Source organism: Corvus kubaryi, unplaced genomic scaffold (genome assembly GCF_017639235.1).
Source record: "Corvus kubaryi isolate FWS band 111438036 unplaced genomic scaffold, C.kubaryi_AGA036_p1.0 137, whole genome shotgun sequence".
NCBI lineage: Eukaryota > Metazoa > Chordata > Aves > Passeriformes > Corvidae > Corvus > Corvus kubaryi.
Window position 1 is genome coordinate 23,737,565 of NW_024580671.1, and position 23,955 is coordinate 23,761,519.

Consider the following 23,955-nt stretch of genomic DNA (forward strand, 5'->3'; position numbering starts at 1 on the left):
CTGTTATTAGAAATAGAAATGGCAGAAGTGATTTGCAGCCATTTCTTCTATGGGCTCTGATCCAACAGTTAGCAATAGTGCTTATGTGGATCTATCCTCACAAACCTGTTCCCTGACAGAACTGGAAGAAACTTGGTTTTTATGAAAATTACTGATATTTTAAAACATCCTTTCTCTCTTCTCTCTTGTAGGTTTTTTTTTTCCCTGGTTTTGGGGACGTTTTTTCTGTTGTGTTTTTTTTCCCCTTTTTTTTTGTTTGTTTTTGTTTGAGAATGATTACAAGATTTTAAGTTTTTATACGAAGCAAAAAATAACACAAAGGTGCTTGGGACACCTCAAAATGTTTGGCTGTGCAGAGCAATGCCCTGAAGTCTAGACAATGGATTAATGGTTTGTTTTCTGGCTAGTAGGCAGTATTAAAAGTATAATTAAAGTTTACTTTTTATCAAGCCTTGAGTATGTGTTTATCTAGGGAGTACACAGAGATTTTGCATGCTTAGTTTAGAAAACCTGACTTCTCCCCCCGAATTTCTGCCCCCCTGTTAATTAGGCATCTGCTGCAAGAATTGCATGAACAAAAATGGTGCAGTTTGTAGTCATGGGTGGAGCTTTATCATGGCCCATCATGCCCTTTGATTTCTATGGCAATGTACCTGTCCCATACACAGGATGGCTGCATCCTTCACCTCCACAGCTGATGTCAGGGTGAGGGAAAATAGAGGTGTTAGGGGGAAGTGGTGGGACCAAATGCAACATTTGTATAGAGAGGAACTGAGAACTGTCACTGCACACTAAAATCCTCCCCCTGTCAACCCAGGGAGCATAAAGCCAAATGAAAAGATGTAACCAAGCTAGGGGCAGCATTATTTAGAATACAGACTGTGTGATCTTACACTGTGAACAGTAAAACTTTCAGGAAATAGGCATGACAAGAATATTAAAACTGCAATTTTTATTACTTTTAATAAAATAATCAAATCTGTAGCGCTTACTTGGAAAAAAAACCCCAACCCACAAACAAAAAAAAACCCAAAACAACCCACACAACATTCCAAAGTAAGAGCTGACAGTAAAACATTCAGCAACTGTAGATTTACAAGCTGATGAAGCAGAGTTATGGTGAAATCTTACCAAGTCATGAAAGGAGTCCCACTATTATGTGAGACTATCCAGAGATTCATCTCCAAGAGGTTCTCATTTCAGTTTTGTCATCTGGGTACCACTTGATTTTATGTAAGGGTACTTGAGAATATATGGTACAGCCACAGGCTAAGTCTAAACAAGTATTTCCAGAGAAAGCTTTTGATAAGAAGAGTCACCACTTCATTTTGAGCACACCTCCATGGCTTTTATATAAGCAGAATATTTGACCAGTAAGAAATATTATTTTCAGAGCCTATTGCAAATACAAGCTGTAAAAATCAAGCGGCAAATTATGATTCAAGTATTTAGACTCCCAAATGCTATAACCTGTATTCCCTTCTCTCTGAAGAACTGAGCTAAGTGATAAAGTTCTAAGACAAAATTTGGTCTAATTGTGCTGAACAACCTCCTGCTTCCACATTGCTCCAGGAGCAAGAGCAGAAGAAACTCACAGATCACAGGTCGCAGTTTGAGCAGAGACCCACCTTCTGAAATGAGAGTGCTGGAAGAGCACAAGCATTCCACTTGGCTTTGGATCATCACGCTTCTTCAAACACACAGCACTGATATTACTGCATTCCCTGAGGAACCGAGCAGTTGGATGTCAGTCCAACTGGAACAGGTAAAAGACTTCAGAGTTTCTACCTGTTGGTGAACATCTATTACAAACACAACTTTACTAAGTGGCACACCAAAGCAGCCACACCCAGGGACTGCATTCATCATTCCAACCCTGCTCTTGCACTTGATCAACATGTAAGCAAAGAATATTTAGCAGCAAATACCATTGCATTTGCATTTCTCCCTGTAACATTGGTTTTTCCCTTTCAGGAATAAGACTGCTAGTAAATTATTCCAAAGTATCTCCTTCCATGATTTTGGCAATATAGGTGCACAATAATTTGGTAGTTAATTCAAATTCTTGTATGTCCAAACACACGGTTATAGTATCATTGTTCTTCTCTATACCACTATTAATAGAGACCTACTCAACCCCACCACGTTATCATCAGAATGCCATTAAAAAGACTCGACCCCTTAGGTATGGTTAAGAATCATTACTTTTTACACCATTTTGTTAAGCAAGAAGCTTGGACAGAGCTCCTCTGAAACTCTGTTCCCCTCTGTGTCCCAAAAGAAAAGATATAAACTGAGAAACAAAATCAGCACAGTTACGTTTATCAGTTTGGAGCAACTTCTCCCCCTCCATTACTCCCTTTTGGACCAGGCACACTGTAAGAGACCACAGGTTCTGCAGGGGGATGTCTGAAGTGTCTTTCAAATTGCCAACACCCTTTCCCTCCCTGATGCAGGATTGTTTACCCAGCACTGACTTTCTGCTAAAGTTTCCATTACATAGTTTGGTTCCTGTAACCCAAGTCTAAAGGAAGGATAATCCTCAATTAAAGTCTCAGAGTCCCAAAAAAATGCATTATTCCTAGAAGACCTCTTTCAACTACATCATTCTTCCATGGGCTAGGTAATACACCTAGCTTGTCCTTTTCTGTAAGGACTCCAAAATCTCACAGAAAGAAAGTGCTGTGCTTGTCAGAGATTCTAGTTTGTCACAAATCAGTTTCTCCAGCTCCAAGACACGGTGAATGTTTACAATCAAAGCATCCCCTATGTCCTGTGACAGCAAGAAGGACAAACTGATTGTTAGTACAGATGGATACGCAACACTCCCAACTGTTCTGTTTTCTGACAGCTCATATTGAGGAAGACCTTAAAGAGCATAATTCACACAGGATCACCAGGTTGGAAGAGACCTTCAAGATCACCGAGTCCAACCCATGCCCTAACACCACCTCAACTAAATCATGGCACTGAATGCCACATCCAATCTTTTTTTAAATACATCCAGGGACAGTAACTCCACCACCTCCCCGGGCAGACAATTCCAGAAATTTACCGCTCTTTCAGTAAAAAACTTTTTCCTAACATCCAACCTAAATTTCCCTTGGCACAGCTTAAGACTGTGTCCTCTTGATATGTCAGTTGTTGCCTGGAAAAAAGACCAACCCCCACCTGACTACAACCACCTTTCAGGTGGTGTAGAGAGTGATATGGTCACCCCTGAGTCTTCTTTTCTCCAGGCTGAACAACCCCAGCTCCCTCAGCTGTTCCTCAATTCAATCCAAGCTGATATCAAGCTTGCACGGGGGTAGCAGAAGAATTTCCTTGAGGACATGTACATCACAGTGAGAGACTGGTCTCTTTGGAAAAGAGAAGCCTTTGCATTAAACCAAACTTTTCAGGTGTCCGAACCAGTAACACAGGCCTTCAAAAAGAAGTTCAGAAAGTTAAGTAACAACTAACTACAGAACAACTTTCTTTTGATGATGTGACAATAATGACAACCAACCTTCCCCTGAAACATTATCCCTACGTAACTTGCAAGCAAGTTAGCTCCTCTTCTCCTCCCACATCCTCCATAATCTTTTACCCAAGCTCAAATAGCATGTTCCTAAATGGCAAACTTCCAGCGTAAAGATTTTCAAAGACCATGGAAGCAAACTAAATGGTGTAAGACTAGAGAAGGAATGGAAGAACTCCACTGACTAGTGTGATGAGCAGGTACCTCACCTGCACACTTCTCGAACAGGCAGACTCTGTCAGGAGCACAGAAATCAATGTACAACAAAAACCTGGATTTGAGTTCTGGGGTAGTTTAAGGCTCACACTAATTTGGCATATAGATCCTGCCCGAGGCAACTGGCTTACAAACTGCACTCCTGAGTTTAGTAGATATTTATGTGCATTGTGTGCAAACATACTGAACCTGAATAAACTTCACCACCAAGTTTTCAAGTGCAAATGTATATAATCTCCCTTAATTGTGCTCTTAAAAAAATTCAAATGTTCCCCCCAAATTCTAGCCTGCACAAATTCTCTGAAAATAGGTAATGATTAAATACAATCTAAAGGCTCAGAAGAAATGAACTACTTAATTAAATGAAACATAGCTTCAAACAAGCAACACTGCATCTGTTCCTCCATTAAAGAGGACTGGAAGTTCCTGCATAGAGAAAGCAGTAAATAAATATTAGAAGTACTATTAGTTAAGACATCAGACAAAAACAGATCAGATTCCTGACTTGCTATTTCTGTCTTCACATAGCAACAACTCCATTTGGATGTTTGAAGTTCAGCCTGCCTCGACATAAAATACTGCTTTTTACTTGCAATGTAGTGAGGATAAAGGAAAGACTTTGGTCTCTAAACATTTAGATTACTGATGTATATGGGCTGTTGATTGTTACTGGTTTGTTCCAATGATCCACAATTGCTTCAAATTAAGCACAGCTGAAGACTGCTGCAGATGCATCCAAATGCAGTGTTGTTTCAATAACTTAATAGCACTTTGATGTTTGCCTTGCTGAATTCTTCACTGCTGAAGGAGGATCAGAGTCTTCAGTCTACAGCAAAAAACAAAACAAGGCAGTTATGAAGATCATGTAACGCAGAGCTCTGCAGCCCAGAGTGGAGGTTTGCTGCAGTATGATTGTCTGCTTCCGGTCTCTTGAGCACAAACAGCTGCTGGAGCAGTTGCTCCCTCCTCTTCTGCACCTTCCTTTACCTCCTGGAAACCTTCTGCTTCTTGGAATGGATGTTCTAAAAGTTTCAGTACGTTTCTTACCTAAAGTGAAAACAGCATGGTTATAAGAATTTAGAAAGTAAAGGCAAAATGATATGGAGAAGAACCTCATGGCAAATAATGAGCAAGTATATTGCATTTAATACATGAACTCCAGACAAGCCAAATATTAAACAGATGAACAATATACGTAAGATGCAAACTTTGAAATTGTACCTGGCTGAGTTTGGATCTGTATGGGACTCAAGCTCAAATAACTTGAAATGAAAATATTCAATACAAATTCTTACATAATTTCTCTAAATAAATTAATTTTCCCATATTCTGTGTCTAACATTCCACATGCTGAAGTCCACAGGTGAAAGCTGTAAATTTTAAAAGGTAACACTTTCCAGAAAGGAACAAGTATAAATTAGTCCCCAACTGCCTCCCAAGGTAAAAGCCACTCTTGAGACAGTAAAAGCAGGCTAAGTGTCTTGTCCCAAGGTCAGCCTACAAAAGCTGGTAGATTCAGATTTTTGATTCCACATTATTTGTACTGCAGTCAATAAAATTACAGTTTCAACAAAAACAATAGAGACCTCCTGAACAGTGAATTCCCAATCCCCTTACTGCCCAAGATTCCAGACTAAATTTTGCCTGGTATGATGTCAGCCATTTGACAGCACCACTACACATCCACACAAGCCTAGAGAGAGCGAGCAGCAACAGCATACCTCTGAGAAATCCCCATTTTCGGCTGCTTCTATGGCATTCTGGGCAATATAATTTCTCAAGATATATTTTGGATTGTTTGAATTCATGACCTTCACATGATCAGTGTTCCAGGCATCAGCATTACCAACGCTTTCTATTTCTTTTTGCAAACGGACTCTGAAATTCAGCAGGTAACAAAAGTGGTTTTTATCAAGAACCCCACGTAGAAGTTGACACATTTTCTTGTTTTGAGATCCTTAGCTTGCAGTTCTTAAAAAATACTACATCATCTATAATCCTCTCAGTTTATAAGATGCAGCATGACAACAGAATATAAAACACCACTTCATTTAAAAGCAGTACTATGGACAGTCAGCAGGTCCTGACATGGCTTGAGGAAGTGGCACAGCACCCCTTTTCTATTCTCTAAAGTCAGACCAAGATATGGGGTATGGTCTGATCTGCATTGCTCTGCAATGACTGACACATTCAGATCTTGTCTTTCAAGTATTTCTAAGCTTGTTTATTAAGAAAGCTTTTGTTGTTCTGGACATTTGTTTTTCCTGGCCATGATTTCTCTTTGATTAAGAATACTTGCTTTCTGTATTCACACATAGAATTTTCTTTTGGAAAAAAATTTCAAAGGATAGAATGCTTAGAGGTCAGTCAGTTGCAGTTACTGAAAACTTAAAAGTTCACAACTGGAATTAGTCTGTATCAGAATCAACATCAACATTACTGAAGCGCTTTTCATATAGATTTGATGCTAGGTGATTTCTACAACCTCACACTACCACAAAATCTAGTAAACAAAATACAAAGATGCCCTGGAACTTTCACAGCAACAAAGACACTGATCATGACAGTAGATAATATTCTTGAGCTGCATGCCCTCCCCATCCCTCCTGATCTATATCTGAGACAGGGTGTCTTTTGTGAGACACGCACATTGTCTCAAAATGCAGAAATGTAATAGTGCTATGAATACTGAGAAACCTTACCTGTATTTCTCCAGCCATTCCTTCCAGTGTCTTTTATTTCTGCTGTGTAAATCATCTGCTGTTAACTGCTGCAGTTTAGAGAATTGTTCAATGCGTTCCAGTTCTTTATTTATATTAGCTTTTGTCCCAATTAATGCAAACAGCTGTGGATTAGACTGAGCCAACATCAGCATCATTGACAGTTGTCTGGGAACACAAAGAACAAACAGGTTAGATACTGAAGTTGAGCCGCCTGTCAAGAACCGTCTCTTTGCAATCAAAGTAGATACAAAAACATTCACAACAAACTAGGATTTCACTAGAGTGGCTAAGTAACAGAAATCTGTAATTAACAGAACAATTTTTATTATAAATTATCCTAATTTTACTTCCTCCTTCTTTTGGTGTGTTTAATTCATATTCCCGTGATATATAAGATGCAGACAGTAGATTCGCAAAATTACCAGTTTAGTTGAGCATCAAAATACCCTTTTGAACTTTGAAAGGAATTTGGTTTAAAAAGTTTGATCTTACTTAGATATCAAGACAATATAGAATTCACAGGTTTTGTTGTTTGGGGTTTTTTTATTTCTTTAACACGTACTATTTTTGCCAGTACTAAAAAACCTAAATGATACGGGGAAAAATACTTCATTTAAGTTGCATGAGACAACACTGTATTTAACTTTTTTAGTTAGCCAGTCTAAATCACGGACTGAGAACTGCTTTCTGGTAATAAATTCTGAACAATATCCAGACTATTCTTCTGTAAGTTTGACTAGGATTCTATCTTTTCATATTTCACTGTGTTTCACTGGTGCTGTACCGTAGTTCCACCTTATTTTGAATACCATGCTAGCTTTTATTTTTCCTGAATTAATAACTATACCACAGCATAACATAAAATAAAAACCCAAAGAGCTGCAGCATATCAAAATACAAAGTGTTTTTATTTCCTCTATGAATGCATTATTAAGTGAAGGAGAAAAGAAACACTATTCTTGTCAAAACAGACAACTCATTATATCAGGTTATATTCTCCTAGTTCCAGTAAGCAGAGATAAGCCAGGTGCTTTGATTTCTGAGTTTACATAAAGTACTATCCAAATCTGATGTACACATCTGACATGCCTAGCTCTATCATATCCAAGTGCTGAGGTTAAAAAAGAAATCAGTCATGCACTCACTTTATTACAGTTACTCCCCTCCAAAATGTCACATCCCTATCATGATGATTTATAACTACTTTTCATGTTTCTCTAGTCCTGAATGCAGTGTTTAGAAAATACTGACCCATCTCTATCACACAAGCTATCTCTGTATTGTGCTATCAACACACAGCAAAGCTGAAGAACTTGGTAGGTTCATTACCTTCACTTATTAAACAAAGTGGGGAGAGGGGGAGAAATATACCCAAAATACCTTTAATTGTTTCTCCCCATCTCCAAAACGTGGAAAACTGCTGCAATCGCTGTTGTAAGCAGCAGCTAAACGTGAGTTATTATTTTCCATGCTCAGAGTAGCTGGACTGCAGAACAAATGGGACATGGACTACACCACCTAAAGTGGTTGTTTAGATTATCCTCAGGCCAGAACTTTGGCAGTTGAAAGTGGCTTTTTGCTGACAGTACACTAGCAGAACACAGCAGCATTGTAGTTCAAACCCATCTCTCCTGTAAAATACTTCCGTATCACTTCATTATTTGGCACTCTCATTGCCTCAAGTCAGCAGAGACAGGGAAGGAAATTTAAAAAAAAGACCAAACAAAAGCTCAGACAACTTTAACCCAAGAGCCAACTGCTGAAAGTCACTGCTGTATATCATGATGCATCTACTTAACAGTGACATTTCCAATCTTAAAATCAGTGAAATATTACATACCATGCAGTGTTCATTATGGTTATAAAGAAACTAAAAGCAAAAGCCAAAAGTATTTAAGCAGAGTAATACCTTGGATCCATCTGTGGTTTCAAGGCAACTTTCAGTTCTTCCACAGAAGCACACTGACTTGTAAGCTCTTCTAAGAAATCTTCAAATTTTGAAGGATCAATGTCTACTGAGAATGAACTCAGCAAGTAAAAAATATTTGTGAAGTCTCCAGCTGAAAAAATGAATTCTATGAGTAATGCAACTAACAAATCAGCAGGAAAGCAGGTCCCATACCTCCTTCCTACCTCCTCCCACAGCAGTATAGATCACCATTCTAAAGAGGCAAAAAACTGTTCTCTCAGTGAGGGTGCAAATGTGAGACAGGAGCCCTGTATAAGGCAACAACTACTCCACAGCTCACAATAAGGTAATTATTTTCAGTCTTTTGTTCTTCCCTCAGATTACAGTGTAGTAGCACAAGGCTACTTTCTTGTAAGGTCAAGATATAAATTATATTTTGATTTGATAATAGATGCTGACGGGCTATTAAATAAGCACCTTCTGCACTGTTCACCAACCTGTGACATGCATGGTTTCAAGCAGTTCAGACACCAGCTTACTATCTTCTTCTAATTCCAATTGGATTAGGCCTAGTTTTTTCCTCATCTTCTGCAAATAGTGCTTCTCAAATTCTGCATCATATTCCTCTTCCAGGATAAGTTGGCTTATTTCCAAGGGCAGCTCTGGAACTAAAGCTTCAGCAAGTTTCCCCAGGTTCCACTTGCAAACCTCTGGCTGTTTGTTGTAAGCATAGCGCCCTGTATTATCAGAACCATTGCAAACATGCTCAGGGTCATACCTACAAGAGAAGAAGTACTTAGCATTTTCTAATTATCTGGACACCAATACTGTGAGAAATAGTTTTACTATTTTAGTCTGCTCTAGGAACTAAAAAATTTGAAAGGAAACACTCCTTGATTCTTTTCCCAAACCCACACGCTGTAAGAACAGTCTAACAGCTAGAGATGTTGTGAACACAGTTTAAAGTACATTGTAAAGAAGAATTAAAGGATAACTAGAGCTACCTTAATCTACTTTGCCATAAAGCTAATTCAGAAATCTACCTTAGAGTAAAAATATTAAAGCAACCATGAACACCAGGATTGTCCTATATAGCAAGTACATATGCAATTCCAAACATTGATGCCACACTGACCTGTCCATAAACCCAAAAGGGCCATAGTCAATGGTTAGTCCAACTATACTCATGTTGTCTGTATTCAGCACACCATGGCAAAACCCCACACACTGCCAGTCAGCAACCAACCTCGCTGTCCGTTTGGTTAGCTGAAAGAAAGGATGTTTAGTTCATTTTTCATCACAACACTTCTCCAAAACATTCGTCTATTTCCAGGCATTTCCTAGTCTGAACTGATGTTTCTACAGCTCCAATGGAAGCAGATTCTGGCAGCATGCCACACACACAAACATCTTAAGGACAGTTTGCCTCTCTCCTCCTGTCAGTAACTATCCTGTTTCTCTGCCTCCCATTTCTGTTTGCCTCCGCTTCTCTCCTTCCATGCTTGACTTGCCAGTCAATTGAACAGCTTTCAAATGCACTGGAGACAGTACACAGAAATAAGATAAACTGTTTGACACCAGATTTGCATACTAGTCTAGTCATTATATAAATACATTCTTTTGCCTATTACTATTTTTAAAGAGTAGCTACAGGCAGGAGATCACATAAGCAAATTTAGCCTTTTGGTTTACCTTGTATTGTAGGGGTGATTTACAGTGAGGTTAAAGGGGCTGACACAAAAAAACTATTCCCTGCAAACAGGTTTTAGCACTGATAAGCATTTCTCGATGTTCTGAGAGTGGAAATAAGGCTACAAAATTAAATAAAAATATTGCAAGAACAAAAATTTTATTTAAATGCAATTCTTCACCAAATGCATGCTTCATCAGAAATTTTCCACTGCTTAACTGAGAACTACTTTTACAGAGTTGACTAAAATCACTGCATGTGCACCATCCTTCAAATAAATAGCATAATATTTTAAAGTAGTCCTAGTCACCTAAATACATTAGCCCACCTGTCAACTACAACACTAAAAGTCTAAAAGTCAGGAAGCTAACATGGTTTTAAAATAAAACTAGTTGCAAATACTTTACTAAATTGCTGTAAGTAAAAATTTTACATAGCCATTAGCTAAAACTTCTAAATCACATTATTTTCACAAATAAAAATAAAAACATTATTCTACCCAAATAGCTAACAATGCACAGAAATTCAAAGCAACTATTTACTCCATGCTGCAGTGAAAGTGTATTTCATTAAGCTTCAAAAAAGGATCTACGAATTGTTTCATTAGATGTTTCTATGCCTTTGCATTCAAATCCAGAATTTTTCTACCTTCTTTTTAAAAAACACATGCAGTCAAGTAAAGAAGAAAAATTAAACAAATTTTTCCCTGACAGGTAATGAAAATCACAAATGATGATTGCAACAGAACCTTCTGGTTCACCTTGAGATCCCACACTTCTACATTTTCCAATACTCTCGTGGTAGGTACTTTACCCATTTTTCCTGAACGCTGATCCATGGGGCAGCTGGAAGCCAGCAGCCAGCTACATGTGTCCGAAACTGATTACTCAGGCCATAAACCAGTAAGAGTGCCGGGAAAATGTGAAAGTTAAAAATAAATAAATCGTGGCCACCAGGGATGGGATGAAAGCACTCCAGTGGTAAGGCAGTCCTTGCTGCTGAATGTCTTTGTATGGATGCTTCACACACCACCAGGCTTCTGGTAGAAAGAAATCCCCCTAATGAGAGTGCCCAAAAGCAACTAAAGCTTGGGTGCCACTCAAAGATGGGTACACTGACAATGAAGAGACAGCTCTGCATCGTCTTTGACCTTTATTCTTTTTGATCAACATTTTTCTACAGCTAGCCAAACTAGAAGACAGGTATGGTGTATATATAAATACGACTGCCAGCTGAAGGACATGCTCATTTAAATTTAAACAACAGCTACAAATTATTTGAGAAGTACAGATAATGATGCTTGCTTTCTAGACAGTGCTGTGAAATGCAATCACTTGTACTTTTTTTCTCCGTTTCCTCCACAGTGCAAAAGGAAAGATAAAACAAGATAGAATTGAGGTGACAGCAGTTCCCTGCTAATGGATGTGTTTGTCCAATTGGAGAAGGGACTGGGGTGATTTTCAGGTGGAGAAAAATCTGGAAAGTCCCCAATAAGGTTGAGAGAAAACATGAGGAGGCAGTGATAGCACAGACATGGAGTGTAGACAGGCAGTGGCAGGAGGAGCACGACAAACAAAAAACGGATATGGGGAAACGAGAAAAGGATGCTAGGAATAGGGGTGGGGGGAAGGAAAAGGAGCCAGGAAAAGCAGCCAAAACCAGGACTGGGTGCACACACACACCCACAAAGATCCCCAAGTCCCATGACTTTTCTGCCATCAGAAAGTAAACATGCCATCAGCTGCAGAGCTGGACACGCACAGAGTGAGCTACAAGCCACAGTTCTCCTCATCAACCCCAATTGTTCACACACAAAAGGCTTGTCCAGCAGAGTTAAAACTCCTCGGTACACAGTGGTGAACCGAGCCACAGCTTGCTTTTAAGAACTAATGCAAGTATGCACAGGTTGTGATGAAGAAAAAAAAGAAAAAAAGGGGGCAAGAAACCAAACCATAGAATGTCAGATATTAAGTCTGGCTTTTGACCTCTTACTGGTCTGTTATGAAAGTGCATCATGCTGCAGCCATTCCCTCAGTCCACACCAGATCACTTCAGATTTCAAAGCACCACTGCAAAGCTTTCAGATAGACTAGTCAAGTATTAGACACTGGTATTTTTTAATTACTCTGTTTTCTCACTAGTTATAAGAGTGCTCAACAGCCTTTAAACATTTTAGTTCTAAAGCCTGAAGTTAAACTGATTTGCAGTCAACATTCCTGTTTGTAATTTGAAAAATGAGACTCAGCATTCTCAGTATTTTACATAACGATGCCTTGCAAGTGATGTCTCAGCACCATCAACTCATCTGACAGTCAGAGCCAGAACTCCCTCTCACAGTCTAAGACAGTCCCAGCAAATGGAGACAAGCCTTCGGAAGCTCCCCCAAAGCAGGGAAATCCTTAATTACTATTAGGAAGGTTAAACTGTTTTCACTGGTGAGATCAATATCAACACGGTTTTCATCAATAAGCAGGTCTACTAAGAGTGCTTTCTTCAAAGAAAAGAAGAGTTCAGACAATTGAATGATACAAAATATTACCTGACTCCAGTCATCTGTGCTTGCAGATGAAGTTCCTAAAGATGACTGGTGTGGATTTATGAAGAGAATCTGATCTTCCTTACCTCTCTGAAGAAGGCAGCATTCCTCTGAGTAGTGTTGTCTGAATAAGCCTCCTGGATTTCTGGGTAGAAAGTGCTGATCACATAATCAAGCATCTGTATTCGAATATCATTTCTGTCAACGCTGGGGCCCTTGCGTCCAGTGTATTCATCAGGAGGTTTAAAAATTTCGAAAGAGCCAAATCTGTTTCAAAATAAAAACACATTTTAGAATTATCTGATACTATTAACATAATTTAATACTGCATGTAATAAAAACATTTACTGTTGTTGCAATAACAGCACATTGTCTCTTAACACCAATCCTTCAGATGACTGAGAGAAAAACCTGCAAGATTCCTACACTGAACGTGGTGAGGCTCAGTTACTCGGTGCAAGGAAGCTCCTACATGCACACGTAACTAAACTGACTGATCCTGCCAGTACTGAACACCAGCTCACTAAAGCTTCTTACGACTCCTTCTACTGAAAAATTCTTACCCTGAGTAAGTATGTAGAAGTTGGAATTATTTTAAATACTAGACTGTACATCAAGCATACCAGATACATTTTCCTGATATGTAAACACAAGCAGCAACGTACGCAAATATACACATACGTATGAAAGCGCATATTCCTTATACCTCACCTTCCTCTAATATTCTGTAACCTTAGAGGAAGCAATGCAACTTCCTGAAATTCCTAATAGCTTCTGCTGGAGCAGGAACCCTCGTACACCTCTCAGGCAGGGAAAGTACACCCAAACTTTGACAGTACTACATTGGAACTGGAATTAAGGACAGAACTATAATCTACCACTACTACTACTATAAAAAACAAAAAAAGTATTCTGTACGGGAATAAACACAAAAAATCTGTTTTCCTAAGTTTGCAAAACTTAACTTCTTTCTACCAGGATAGCATCCCTAGTTCTGTCCCAGTGCAAAGACAGCAGCCCATCCCATCTGCCAGGCAAGAACAGCAGCTTCTTCCTACAGCCCAGCAAAAGAAGTTCCAAGCCTCCAGAACAAGAAACACACAAACGGTGCTGTTAGAGAAATACACTTAAAACGGTATTTTAAAAGACTGCTTAGTTTTAAAAGAAAAGCACCAAAACAAAACTGATCAACAAAATATGTTTCTACCTTATAAACGTAGAGGCTATTCTCAGAACAACTGTACACCTTTCATTTTTTGGATTCCCATCATAAAATATGTCACGGACGACTTTGGAGTCGGACGTGACGCACGTGCCAGCCCGAGTTGTTGGTATGCCCAGGTGGAACATGGCCTCGCTGCACAGGAACTCCCGGATGCTCGACCGCAGGACTTTCCGACCATCAGCTTGCCTGCAGCAGGAACACATGCAGGGATTTTAGGCTATAAAGGCAGGAACTTCTGTCTCCTCTGTAGCAGTAGAGAAATAAAAGCCTAGAAGTAGCATACCCCGTCCATGGTTACACAAAAAAGTAGTGGCAGATCTGAAAACAGAAGCTGGACCTTCACACTTCTGTTAAAGTTCAATTAGATGGACACAACTTGCAATGAAGAGCACACGTAACAGAATAAACCTTCCAGGTACACATATCCCTTCTAAAAATTAACTCTGTTGGTTTCATTGATGCAATAGTTCTTCAAAAATTTTTAAAAATTTGGACAATAGCTGTTTTATTGTATATCAAGTCAATGGTTTCCTCTTAACTAAATGAAATACAATGTAAAATATTATTTTGATTCTTTCTGGATAAGCAATCTAGAAATGGGTTCCTAAATATGACAATGCACAACAGCTGCACTTAAAAAAAACCAAAACAAAAACAACTAAATAGACAAAGGATAACAAACTAGCTTGTTTAAAAGATATTAAGCAAATGGAACAAACACAGGTGGTTCTCAGCCCACACTCCCAGCACTTCCAAAGCCACAGGCAAGCAGGAGAGCTGCCCAGGGCAGATCTACAAAGCTACCACCATATCTGTGATTTCCCTAACCCTCACAGACCTGGAGAAGGCCTTCAGAGGGCTGCATACATGAAACTAAGGTGTTACCGAGCCTCTGTAGAGCTGGGACAGAAAATATGGGAAATGCAAGTGGGAAAAATTACCTGAAATATTTAAAGCATTTAAAGGCCAATATGGCTAATGAAAACACCCATCCCTTGCGGCGATTTGGTCAATATGCCGTTTTGGGGACTTTTCCACTATTCCCTCCCACAGCTGGGAAGAGTGGGTAGAAGGACCAGCAGCGCAACCGAACACCCACATTTAAATACCACCTGTGTGGGCCGTAGGGCAGCAATTACACACTGCTCTCCCCACTGTCATCATGGTCTGCATCCTTCCAAAGGGGAAAACCCGCACTGGAGGATAACCAGGGACAGAAGTAACGTGCCACCTGAACGAGATCCAGTTACACTCTTCGTTTTCCAGCGGAAAATTTTGGCACCTCCTGATCTGGCACTTAAGCATTACACTCGCTGCTGCCAAAGTTAAACAAAAAACAACCAACCACGAGGATTTAAGAGATGACCTTTGCCTCAGGGAATGACCCTGAGCACGGCACCAGCCCCTCGCTAATGCGATCTGCGGGCCGGCCAGCCCGTCCCTGTCCTCCCCGCACAGCGCCCGAGCCGCGCATGGGGCACCGGCCGCTGCTCCTTCCAAACCGCGCCTCGCCGGCTGTTCCGGCACCGCCCGCCCGGGCCTTACCGGGAAAAGGGGGTGATGCCGGCGCCTTTGAGCTGGATCTCCCAGCGCTCGCCCCCCGGGCCCAGCACCTCTCCCAGGTACATGGCGGCGCCGTCGCCCAGCTGCCCCGCGAAGCTGCCGAACTGGTGGCCGCAGTAGCAGTGCGCCGCAGGCTCCGCGCCCGCCAGCACCCGGTTCCCGCTGAAGAACAGCGCGGCCTCGGCCTCCGCCGCCGCCGGGTCGGCCGCAGGCGCCTCCAGCCCCAGCAGCGCCAGCGCCGGCAGCGACATGGCCACGAGCCGCGGGTTCTGCAGCGGGCTCGGCCGCACCCGAGCGAAGCAGGCGCCGGGCACGGTCCGCGGGCCGCCCTCCTCCGAGGCGTCCACGGGCAGCGAGCGCAGCGCCAGGTTGTCGAAGCGCAGCGCGCCCAGCCAGCCGCCGCCGCCGCCGCCCTCGGGCCGCTGCATGGCCGTGCCCGCGGAGCTGCGCCGGGCCAAGCCCGCCGCCCTCAGCAGCCGCGAGGGGAAGCGGCGGCCGCTGCGCAGCACCGCGTCCATGCGCCCGGGCCGGGGGCGGTGCCGCCGCGAATCCCGCCCATGGGGCCACCCGCGGGGAGCGCGGCTGGGTCCGGCGGGGCGGGCGGCAGGCAGGCTGGGACCGGGCGGATCAAATTTGGCCCCGGGCAGGGCGGCTCAGCCCGCTCGAAGGCATGGGGAGGGGCGGCTGGCGGCAGCCGCCAGCAGGGCGCGCGGGCGCTGCACCCACAACAAGAAAAAAGAAAAATGAATGTATGCCACAGGTCAGTATTCAGAATGTTCATGTTTTGTGTTATTTCAGTTAAAAGCAGGTACCACACTGGTGAGTCAAGACCAAACCTCTCCAAGTTGTGCACACTTACCTTCTCTGAAGGGTCCGGTGGATGCCTCCACTTGAACCCGGACAGAGTAGGTAAACAAACCATCTGCAGACAGTAGATGGCACTAAATTATTACTATTACTTGCACTTTCCATCTAAACGCAACAGATTCTCCGCTCTAAAGAACTTGGATGAGAGACGACGTGGGGATGGCAGCAGGGAGGGGGAGAGGAGCTGCCCAGTGCCAGGTGGTGCACACCCAGAACCCTGTTGCACTTGTACAAACTTAAAGCCCTGAGCAACCTTGCCAGGCTTGCCCACACACAGCTCGAGCAGACACAGAACACTCCTGCTGGCCATGGAGAAAGCAGATGTGCAGTTTAGTAGCTGCAGAGACACATCACATTAATAACCACCCTGCTCTATTCAAATATCACTCTTCATTACTTTCTCCAGATTATAAATCATCTCTGCAGCCAAAATCACGGACGTGTTACCAGTGAAATAATGTCACTTAGCTGGGAGGAGGCATAAGCCTCCTCCTACTGAAACTGGAAGAAAGGGATACGGCTTTTTTTCAAGTCTGATTCTTCCCCCTTTTCCCTCAAGCGTTAGTCATGATACACAGGCACCAAGTATCTTGGATAAGGCAAGTGTGAAAGTGGCTGTGTGCATCTTTCCCCCGTCCCAAACGCTGCTAGAGCTTCTCTGTGTTGTACTACACAAACCCACAGGCAAAACCTCCAACAAGCAAAAACGAGTGTTTGCTCACTTTGCAGCACAGCCGTCCCCAGCAGGGAGCCACCAAGGAGGAGCCAGGCCAGGTGCCAGGACTCAAAGGACAAGATCTTGTGACTGAAAAGAGCATACACAGCACCAGCTCCTACCCTCTTCCCTACTGGAGTGAGGATAAGGGTAGCTCCATCTTTGCTGCTGTTGCCTCCCTGAAAGCTCCACTCTGCAGTGGGCACAAGGCAAGCGACAAGGGAGGGGATAATTAGGACAACCCCCAGCCAGCGTCTTCAGTTGGGAGCTGCTGAACAGGACAGCTGTGTCAGCTGTTCCTGGTCTCCCCACATACACATGGACACACAAGACTTGCTGGTGTGAGGATAGACACAGCTGGTGCATTTTTTCACCTGAAGAGCCAGTAGACTGATTTCAGCTGTGGATCTTTGGAGCTACTTTTGTCCTGTGCTTGATGTCTTCCATGTGCATTTCCACAGCACGGGCTCAGCACCCCACTGAAGTCTGTCCATCAGTCAGCCACAAGAGTGACCCTTCTTCTGCCAACACTTAAAAGCTCCCACATCTTACAAAAATGTCAGTCTTAAAACACTCAAGTCTAAAATTAAAGTTTATTTCAGTTTTAGAAACAGGGAAATACATACATGAGTATCTTAGGGTTACACAAGTGATAATGTGCTGTTTCTTTTCCATGTGTAGTTCCCACTGCCTACCACTTTGAGGTAATTTGATATATTTCTCAGTTTTTAAGATGTTTTACAATACACATGGAAACACATCTTCCAGTGGAAACCCAGACATTTTAATCCGCCTTAAAAAGTCAATTTTTAAATTTTGTTCAGTATTTGGTATAGAAAAACCACCGCAAATGTGACATGAGCCAGCAGTGTGCAGTGTAATGCTGGTGAACGATACACTCCCAAAGCAGGCAGCTGCTGGATGCCACCTGAGGCTGCCTGACCGAGCACTGCTCCAGAGCCGAGCTGCTGTGCAGCATCCTCTGCCACTCCCAGGGACACTACTGGACTACAATGTTCAAAGTTTTTTCTTCCACCTAAATGGTTTACCCAGCAATTCTTGTCAGCCACAGCGTCAAGTGCAACTGGAGGGAACTTTGCCTGATGAAGGAAAAATGGGCTGCACTTTGCTTTACATACAGTCAAAACAGATGGACCACTGATTGACAAAGGGTGCAAACAGATGATACATTATCTGTATGGAATACAGCTTATCATATATAGTTACTTTAAGTATGAATACAGCATCTTTGTATTAATACTTTTTTATAAAGTAATGGTCATATTGATTTACCTGTGTCAATTTGAAAGATTAAGCTCTTTGTCACTCATTCAACATCTTTTGCACTTAAAGGGTCTTTATTTCCCACATGGAGGATAGCACTTTAAGCACAAACGACTGTGCCTGATATTAAGTCAATGCTGGAGTGCTTTGCTGGACTGGGACTAAGGCTGTCAAGCTCCTTGCAAGACTCAGCACTGGAGAGATTAAAAGAAAAGCAACAACAACAAAATCAACTCACCATGCCTAACTCTGGACTCTGAATTTAAGTACTCACGTTGAGCAGACAGTCTCCCTGTGTGTTCAGCAGGACAGGGAAACTCATCCTTTTCCTCTTTACACATGGTAGGCAGAGAAACTAGTTTCCCTGCTTCAGCATTACACTCAGATGCCCCTCAGCAGGAGGTATTTAGTTCAACTAATGTCCTGCAGGAAAATGTGTTAGATGGTGGAATTATCCTGTACTAGATCTAGCTAACCAGTGTTTGCTCTCAATAAAAATACTGGTTAATTAGGAAAATAAATGCCTTCAACAGAAATGGTGGTTAAAATATTTTATTTTTTATATAATAGAACATACTGCTGTTTACTTTAAATCATTTTAGAGTAAAGGCACACATTGTTAAAAATACTTCACATCACATGTACAAATGCATAAAACAGATGTACATGTCACCAAAAAAATACAATATGGCTTCATAAGGTTGAGGTGGGGCTGGGACAATTCAACATATACTTAAAGTTTACAGGATGCTGTTAACACTGAAAGGACTGGCTAGAACAGAAAAGAATGGACCTAAAACACTGATTATGTTATATAAACAGTACAACATTGAATATACAACATCAAGAATTTGCGTATGGATTCATAAAATTGTTAGTTCTGCAAATTCATCACTTTCCAGTGCCACTGAGTAAACAGTGCGTGCATATGATCTGCCAATTTGCAACAGTGGGAAGATAAATGGCAAATTCTCCATCCATAAACAGGTTCCCTGAAGAATCTGCTGATATGCTTTTTTAAAAAGAAAAAAAAAGATTGAAGCAATAGACTTAAGGTACTGAGTGGAGAGAAAAACTGAATAATGAATGGGCACCTTAGATGGTAATCACTTTTGGCTAAAAAGCATAAAACATTAAGTCTGCAAGAATGCTCCATGACAATCATTTAGCATTAGTCCCACCCAAGATTAAGGCTCCTATCTAAAATTAACCTTAGATTTGTTTTCCTTTGTGTAAAATTACCTGAGCACAGATATCAAAGATCTACAGAGCTTTTAAAATATCTGCAGATACTTTAAAAATCTGTAGATAACTTAAAGCAAAATATCCATATATTTAATTCTACCAGCTAGATATTCTCAAGAAAACAACCAACAGAACAACATTTTGGTATGTCAGTAAAGCCAGGAGAAGAGTGAGCTTAAGCTTTTGCTTTCATCTTTTAAAAATGTACATAAAATGTAATAGAATTATTCAAATAGGACTGCTTAATTGTAAACAATACCTTAAACGTTTTTAAAAAACAGGAATCAAAATTCAGACAGTCACTCTACTCTTCTATACATTGTTTACAAATGCTGCTTTTCCTCTTGCTAGAGATGGCTGGTGGTTTCTTAAGCACTGATAAATAGAAAATAAAAGGACCTGCCCCACTGTCTTCTATATTATCATGTACACTTTGTGTCCTAGAAGCATGAATTGCTGTCATTCTCATTTGCTAAGGTTTATTCCCTGGACACCTGTAAGGCCCAGAACCAGAAAAGCACCTAGCATTATCTTAAGAGCTATGCAGAACGGGGTTAGATTCAGTAAGTTTAAAGACAAACATGCACTTTAATAATTTGCTGCACTGGAACTGATAAAATTTTCAAAGTGCAAGGCAGAAAAGCATCAGGTTGCATGGACAGACCAGCTCCCAGCAAAGTCAATGCCATCACAGAAAGGAGCATCAGACCCTTAATTTTAAAAGCTTGAAAAAGACAACACTGTACAGAAGATACATGTACATATTTTCAGCAAACAAAAGGCTGTACGGGACCATTTCCAACACAAGGCTTTGGAAATGCACCCTATTAAAAGTGGTTTCTGGATTTTATTGAACCAACTGAAAAAACACAGACACAAAACACAACATCACCTTTGTCTCCTCCTGCCTCACACAGTGGTTGCTATCTTTCACTCCCAAAAGAATACAGATAAAAACCTCACTTTCAGCAATGACCAACTGTATGAGCCTGAGGAGCAAATGGGACTCTTCCATTCAAATACATCAGGTTAACTTCGATATGACAATGTTATCTGTCTTGTTGAACTCAGACTAGCTGATTGCCAAGGGCATTTTACAATCACTGACAATCCTTATAAAGGGAAGGTACCAAAAATTCCAATGAAATACGAACCTAGGACTAAAAAAAAAAAAAACAAAAAAAAGGAAGAAATAGATTGATGATGGATTACTGTTCTGGATAATTAAAAAAGAAAATAACAGCAGTCTGTAGTACCCATAATTCTACGTATAAATAGCAGGTAATCCAAATAAAATGCTACAGTTGGTTGAAAAACTAAATTGAACACTGCTTTCCTATTAAATAGATTAAAATATTCATCCACTGAGACATTACATTGATAAATAAAATATTTTCATGTAGCAAAAACAAGGGGCAGATTAATTCCAGGCTTTTTATGCCAAATATGAAAGGTCCGAGAAACAAAAGTAAATTGTACAGTAGTTCTAGTCTCTTAAATTTACAATACTGAAACCAGCAGGATTTGGCTAAATAATACAGTTTAAATAAGCTAATCTAAATGAACAGAGTGTCCTGTAAACATCTGACACAAACCACATTGCATTCTGATGGGGTGGCTATACCTTCTCTATGCAGGAGAAAGACAATTCAACTGGTGGTGGTAACAAGGGACGCAATCTAAAGGCAACATTCCTGTTCTTCAGTAAGGCTTGTAAAAAATTTGAGCCGTGTACGTATGACAGCCTGTACAGTTCTGAAATTTCTGGAAAGCTCTTAAGTTTAAAAAAAAGCCTAAACGTTTTAGGTATAAAACACACATTGAGAAGATGTCCTTTTAAATTATGTGTAAAAGTGTCTGGCACCAGAAACAACCACTTGGTATTATTATACCTTAGGAAAAAAAGCAAAGAATCACTCAAGTGTCCCTGAACTTCAGAGGAGATGCAGCTGATTAGATTATTTTGTGTTGTTCTTTCCTCTGGAAAGGATCCATGAACACACACTCTTTAAGCTCCCTGTACTACATCATCAGTAATATATATATTATATATAATGCATATATATAGTGTATATATATATATAGTATGCATATATGATATACACACGTATATATATACATATATATATATATATATATTTGCATACACATTTCTTTTACCTCAATCTGGAATCACCGGGTTTCATGCAACACACCTACCAAGAATCAAAACTATTAATCAGATCATAGCTGGTGTAACTTTAGTATCAAATCTTTTATTATATAGTAATTGAGTGTTGCTCAGCATCAGTCAACTCTGACTAGAATCCTCATTCTTCAGTCCAGTTTACATGTTGCCTCCATCACCCTTTCTTCAGCCACCTTCTTCACACAGAGCCTCCACTCAATGTTCACTGCTGAGGCACCTCTGTCAGCCTCTGAAGATAGCTCTGTGTTGCTGGCATTGAGAGAACAAACTGAACTGTCCTGTGACCTATTCGGTAGCAGCCATATCCCAGCAGTCCAAAAACTGTTGCTTTTAAAACAAATTTGAAAATCTTACTTGAAGTTGATGGAGGAGGCACACTGAAACAAAAGATAGAATGCGATATTAATATTTGCATAGCTGGAAACAGCAGGCATTTTCCAATTAAAAAAAAAAGGATCTTTTCTCCCCTTCCTCTCTATAGCGAGGGAAATTTTCAGGTAACAGATGCATCATGAATGAACGATGTATTCTTTCATGTTCAAGGGCTACATATGAATTAAATAACAATTAACAAATACTAACAAAGCCTTTTCTACTTACAGCTTTTCTTCTTAATGGCTAGGAACCTTGACTTGTCCATCACCCTACCAAAATAATTAAGTCAATATACAGAGTTCTTGAAGAATACTAAAAGTGAATATTGAGATTTTCACAGAAGTGCTTGGAAGTCTCTGCACCAGCCACCTGGAACCAGGAGGGCAGAGGACAACAGGGACACTAGGTCTACCCCCAAACTGTCAAGCAGTCTTACTGTTAGCGTATGAAGCAAACAGTTAATACTACCTTCCCGATAAAGCTGACTTTGAGAGCACAGCCACATGCACATGCAGCCCTGCGCCCTCACTAACAGGCTCTGCAGCAGCTCAGCTGGCCCTGCACCCACAGCAACTCATAATACTCTCACAGGCAACTCAGAAGTTTCCATATGTTGTTTCAAAGAACCCTCAACATATCATTTATTCATTTCCAGAAAAAGTTTCTAATGTATTCAGAACTAATCAGTTACAATAGTGCAAAAACACTGGGTGCTCTCAAACCAGGTTAGATGTTCTGAGATTAGGATACAACTAGACTGAATTTAGATCCATGTGCTCAAACTAAGGAAAAGTTATCACTGGTAAGATTTTGCACATTACAGCATGATACAGGAGAGTTTTAAAAAAGCGTATGTATTGAACCAAGAATGCTGTAAAGGCACCTCTTTACATGTTCTCATATGCCTCTCTACCTACTCTTTCTCAATTCTAATCCCTCACCACAAATTTTAAAAATCAATTAATAATAGCTGATCAGAACACGGTGCTAATAAAGCCAAGCCCATGGGTTCTATCCCTGTATGGGCCATTTGCTTAGGAGCTGGACTCGATGATCCTTGCACATCCCTTCCAACTCAAAATATTCTGTGATAGACAAAAGGTCTGCTTGGAGCAGAGTTCAATGAACTTAAAAAGCATGAACTTAAAAATTAGAAAAAAATTAGAAATATACATATGTTTTTATCCAGACAATTTTCAAGTTCACGTTGCAAGTTCTAAAATTTAACTAAATACCTGTGAAAGTCTTTAAAACTTTCCAGTTTATAGAGGTGATAACACTAAACACACAAAAGAAAGCCCTAACTCTGCTTTGCAACTGCAGTGCAACAGCATGAGGGTCAAAAAAGTTTAAAGAAAAATAAGTCGCAAATATAGCACTCTTATAAAGGTCATTTGCTTCATATTGTTTCAGAAAATCAAGTTAATGCAGTATTAATGTCTTGTGAAAGACACTAGTAACACTTCTGCTCAGTTATGGCACTGGCATGGTAAAGATAATCAAGTCAGAGCCTAAACTTTGGTGAGAAAGACCTGTGAGGACTTGAAGACATGCAACTGGTCTTTGGGCTGTTCAGTTCTGTGCTGTTAATGATGCAGCCAACATCCACCACACAACTACATGGCTTTGGACAACTTCATTGTAAAGGTTATTTGCAAGGGTGCAGAGGAATATGGACATCTAGTTTTTGACTCCAAGTGAAGCTTAGCCTTGAAAGGTAATTATAAATGGTTAGGCAGAGCTTCTGTACTTTGCATGCTTGAATCCAGACACCAAAAGTCTTTCTAAATCGTATTTCAGATGTCTAAATATACCACTTATAGGGATGTCAGTCTTTTCTGGTTTTCATAGCTTCTGAAGAGATGGGTAAGGTGGTTACATAAACACAATAAATGAATG

General features: G+C 40.7%; 2 protein-coding genes across 6 annotated transcripts in view; both read right to left on the minus strand.

Moving 5' to 3' along the window:
- On the minus strand, positions 1-15,904 carry SELENOO (selenoprotein O). The gene is made up of 9 exons (XM_042018220.1): positions 15,365-15,904; positions 13,802-14,005; positions 12,681-12,861; positions 9,504-9,634; positions 8,866-9,146; positions 8,369-8,519; positions 6,439-6,624; positions 5,458-5,614; positions 1-4,783 (listed from the first exon to the last, which is right to left on the minus strand). The coding sequence occupies exons 1-9, from the start codon at positions 15,898-15,900 to the stop codon at positions 4,589-4,591; spliced, it is 2,022 nt and encodes a 673-aa protein (XP_041874154.1). The 5' UTR covers positions 15,901-15,904; the 3' UTR covers positions 1-4,588.
- Positions 15,905-17,538: 1,634 nt separating this feature from the next.
- The window catches only part of TRABD (TraB domain containing), a 35,656-nt gene continuing 29,239 nt past the window's right edge, over positions 17,539-23,955 (minus strand). For all 5 annotated transcript variants that reach the window (XM_042018221.1, XM_042018222.1, XM_042018223.1 and 2 more), the window contains one exon: positions 17,539-22,058. In XM_042018221.1, coding sequence (XP_041874155.1) covers positions 21,884-22,058 — 175 coding nt within the window. In that variant the 3' untranslated portion in view covers positions 17,539-21,883. The remainder of the gene's footprint in view (positions 22,059-23,955) is intronic.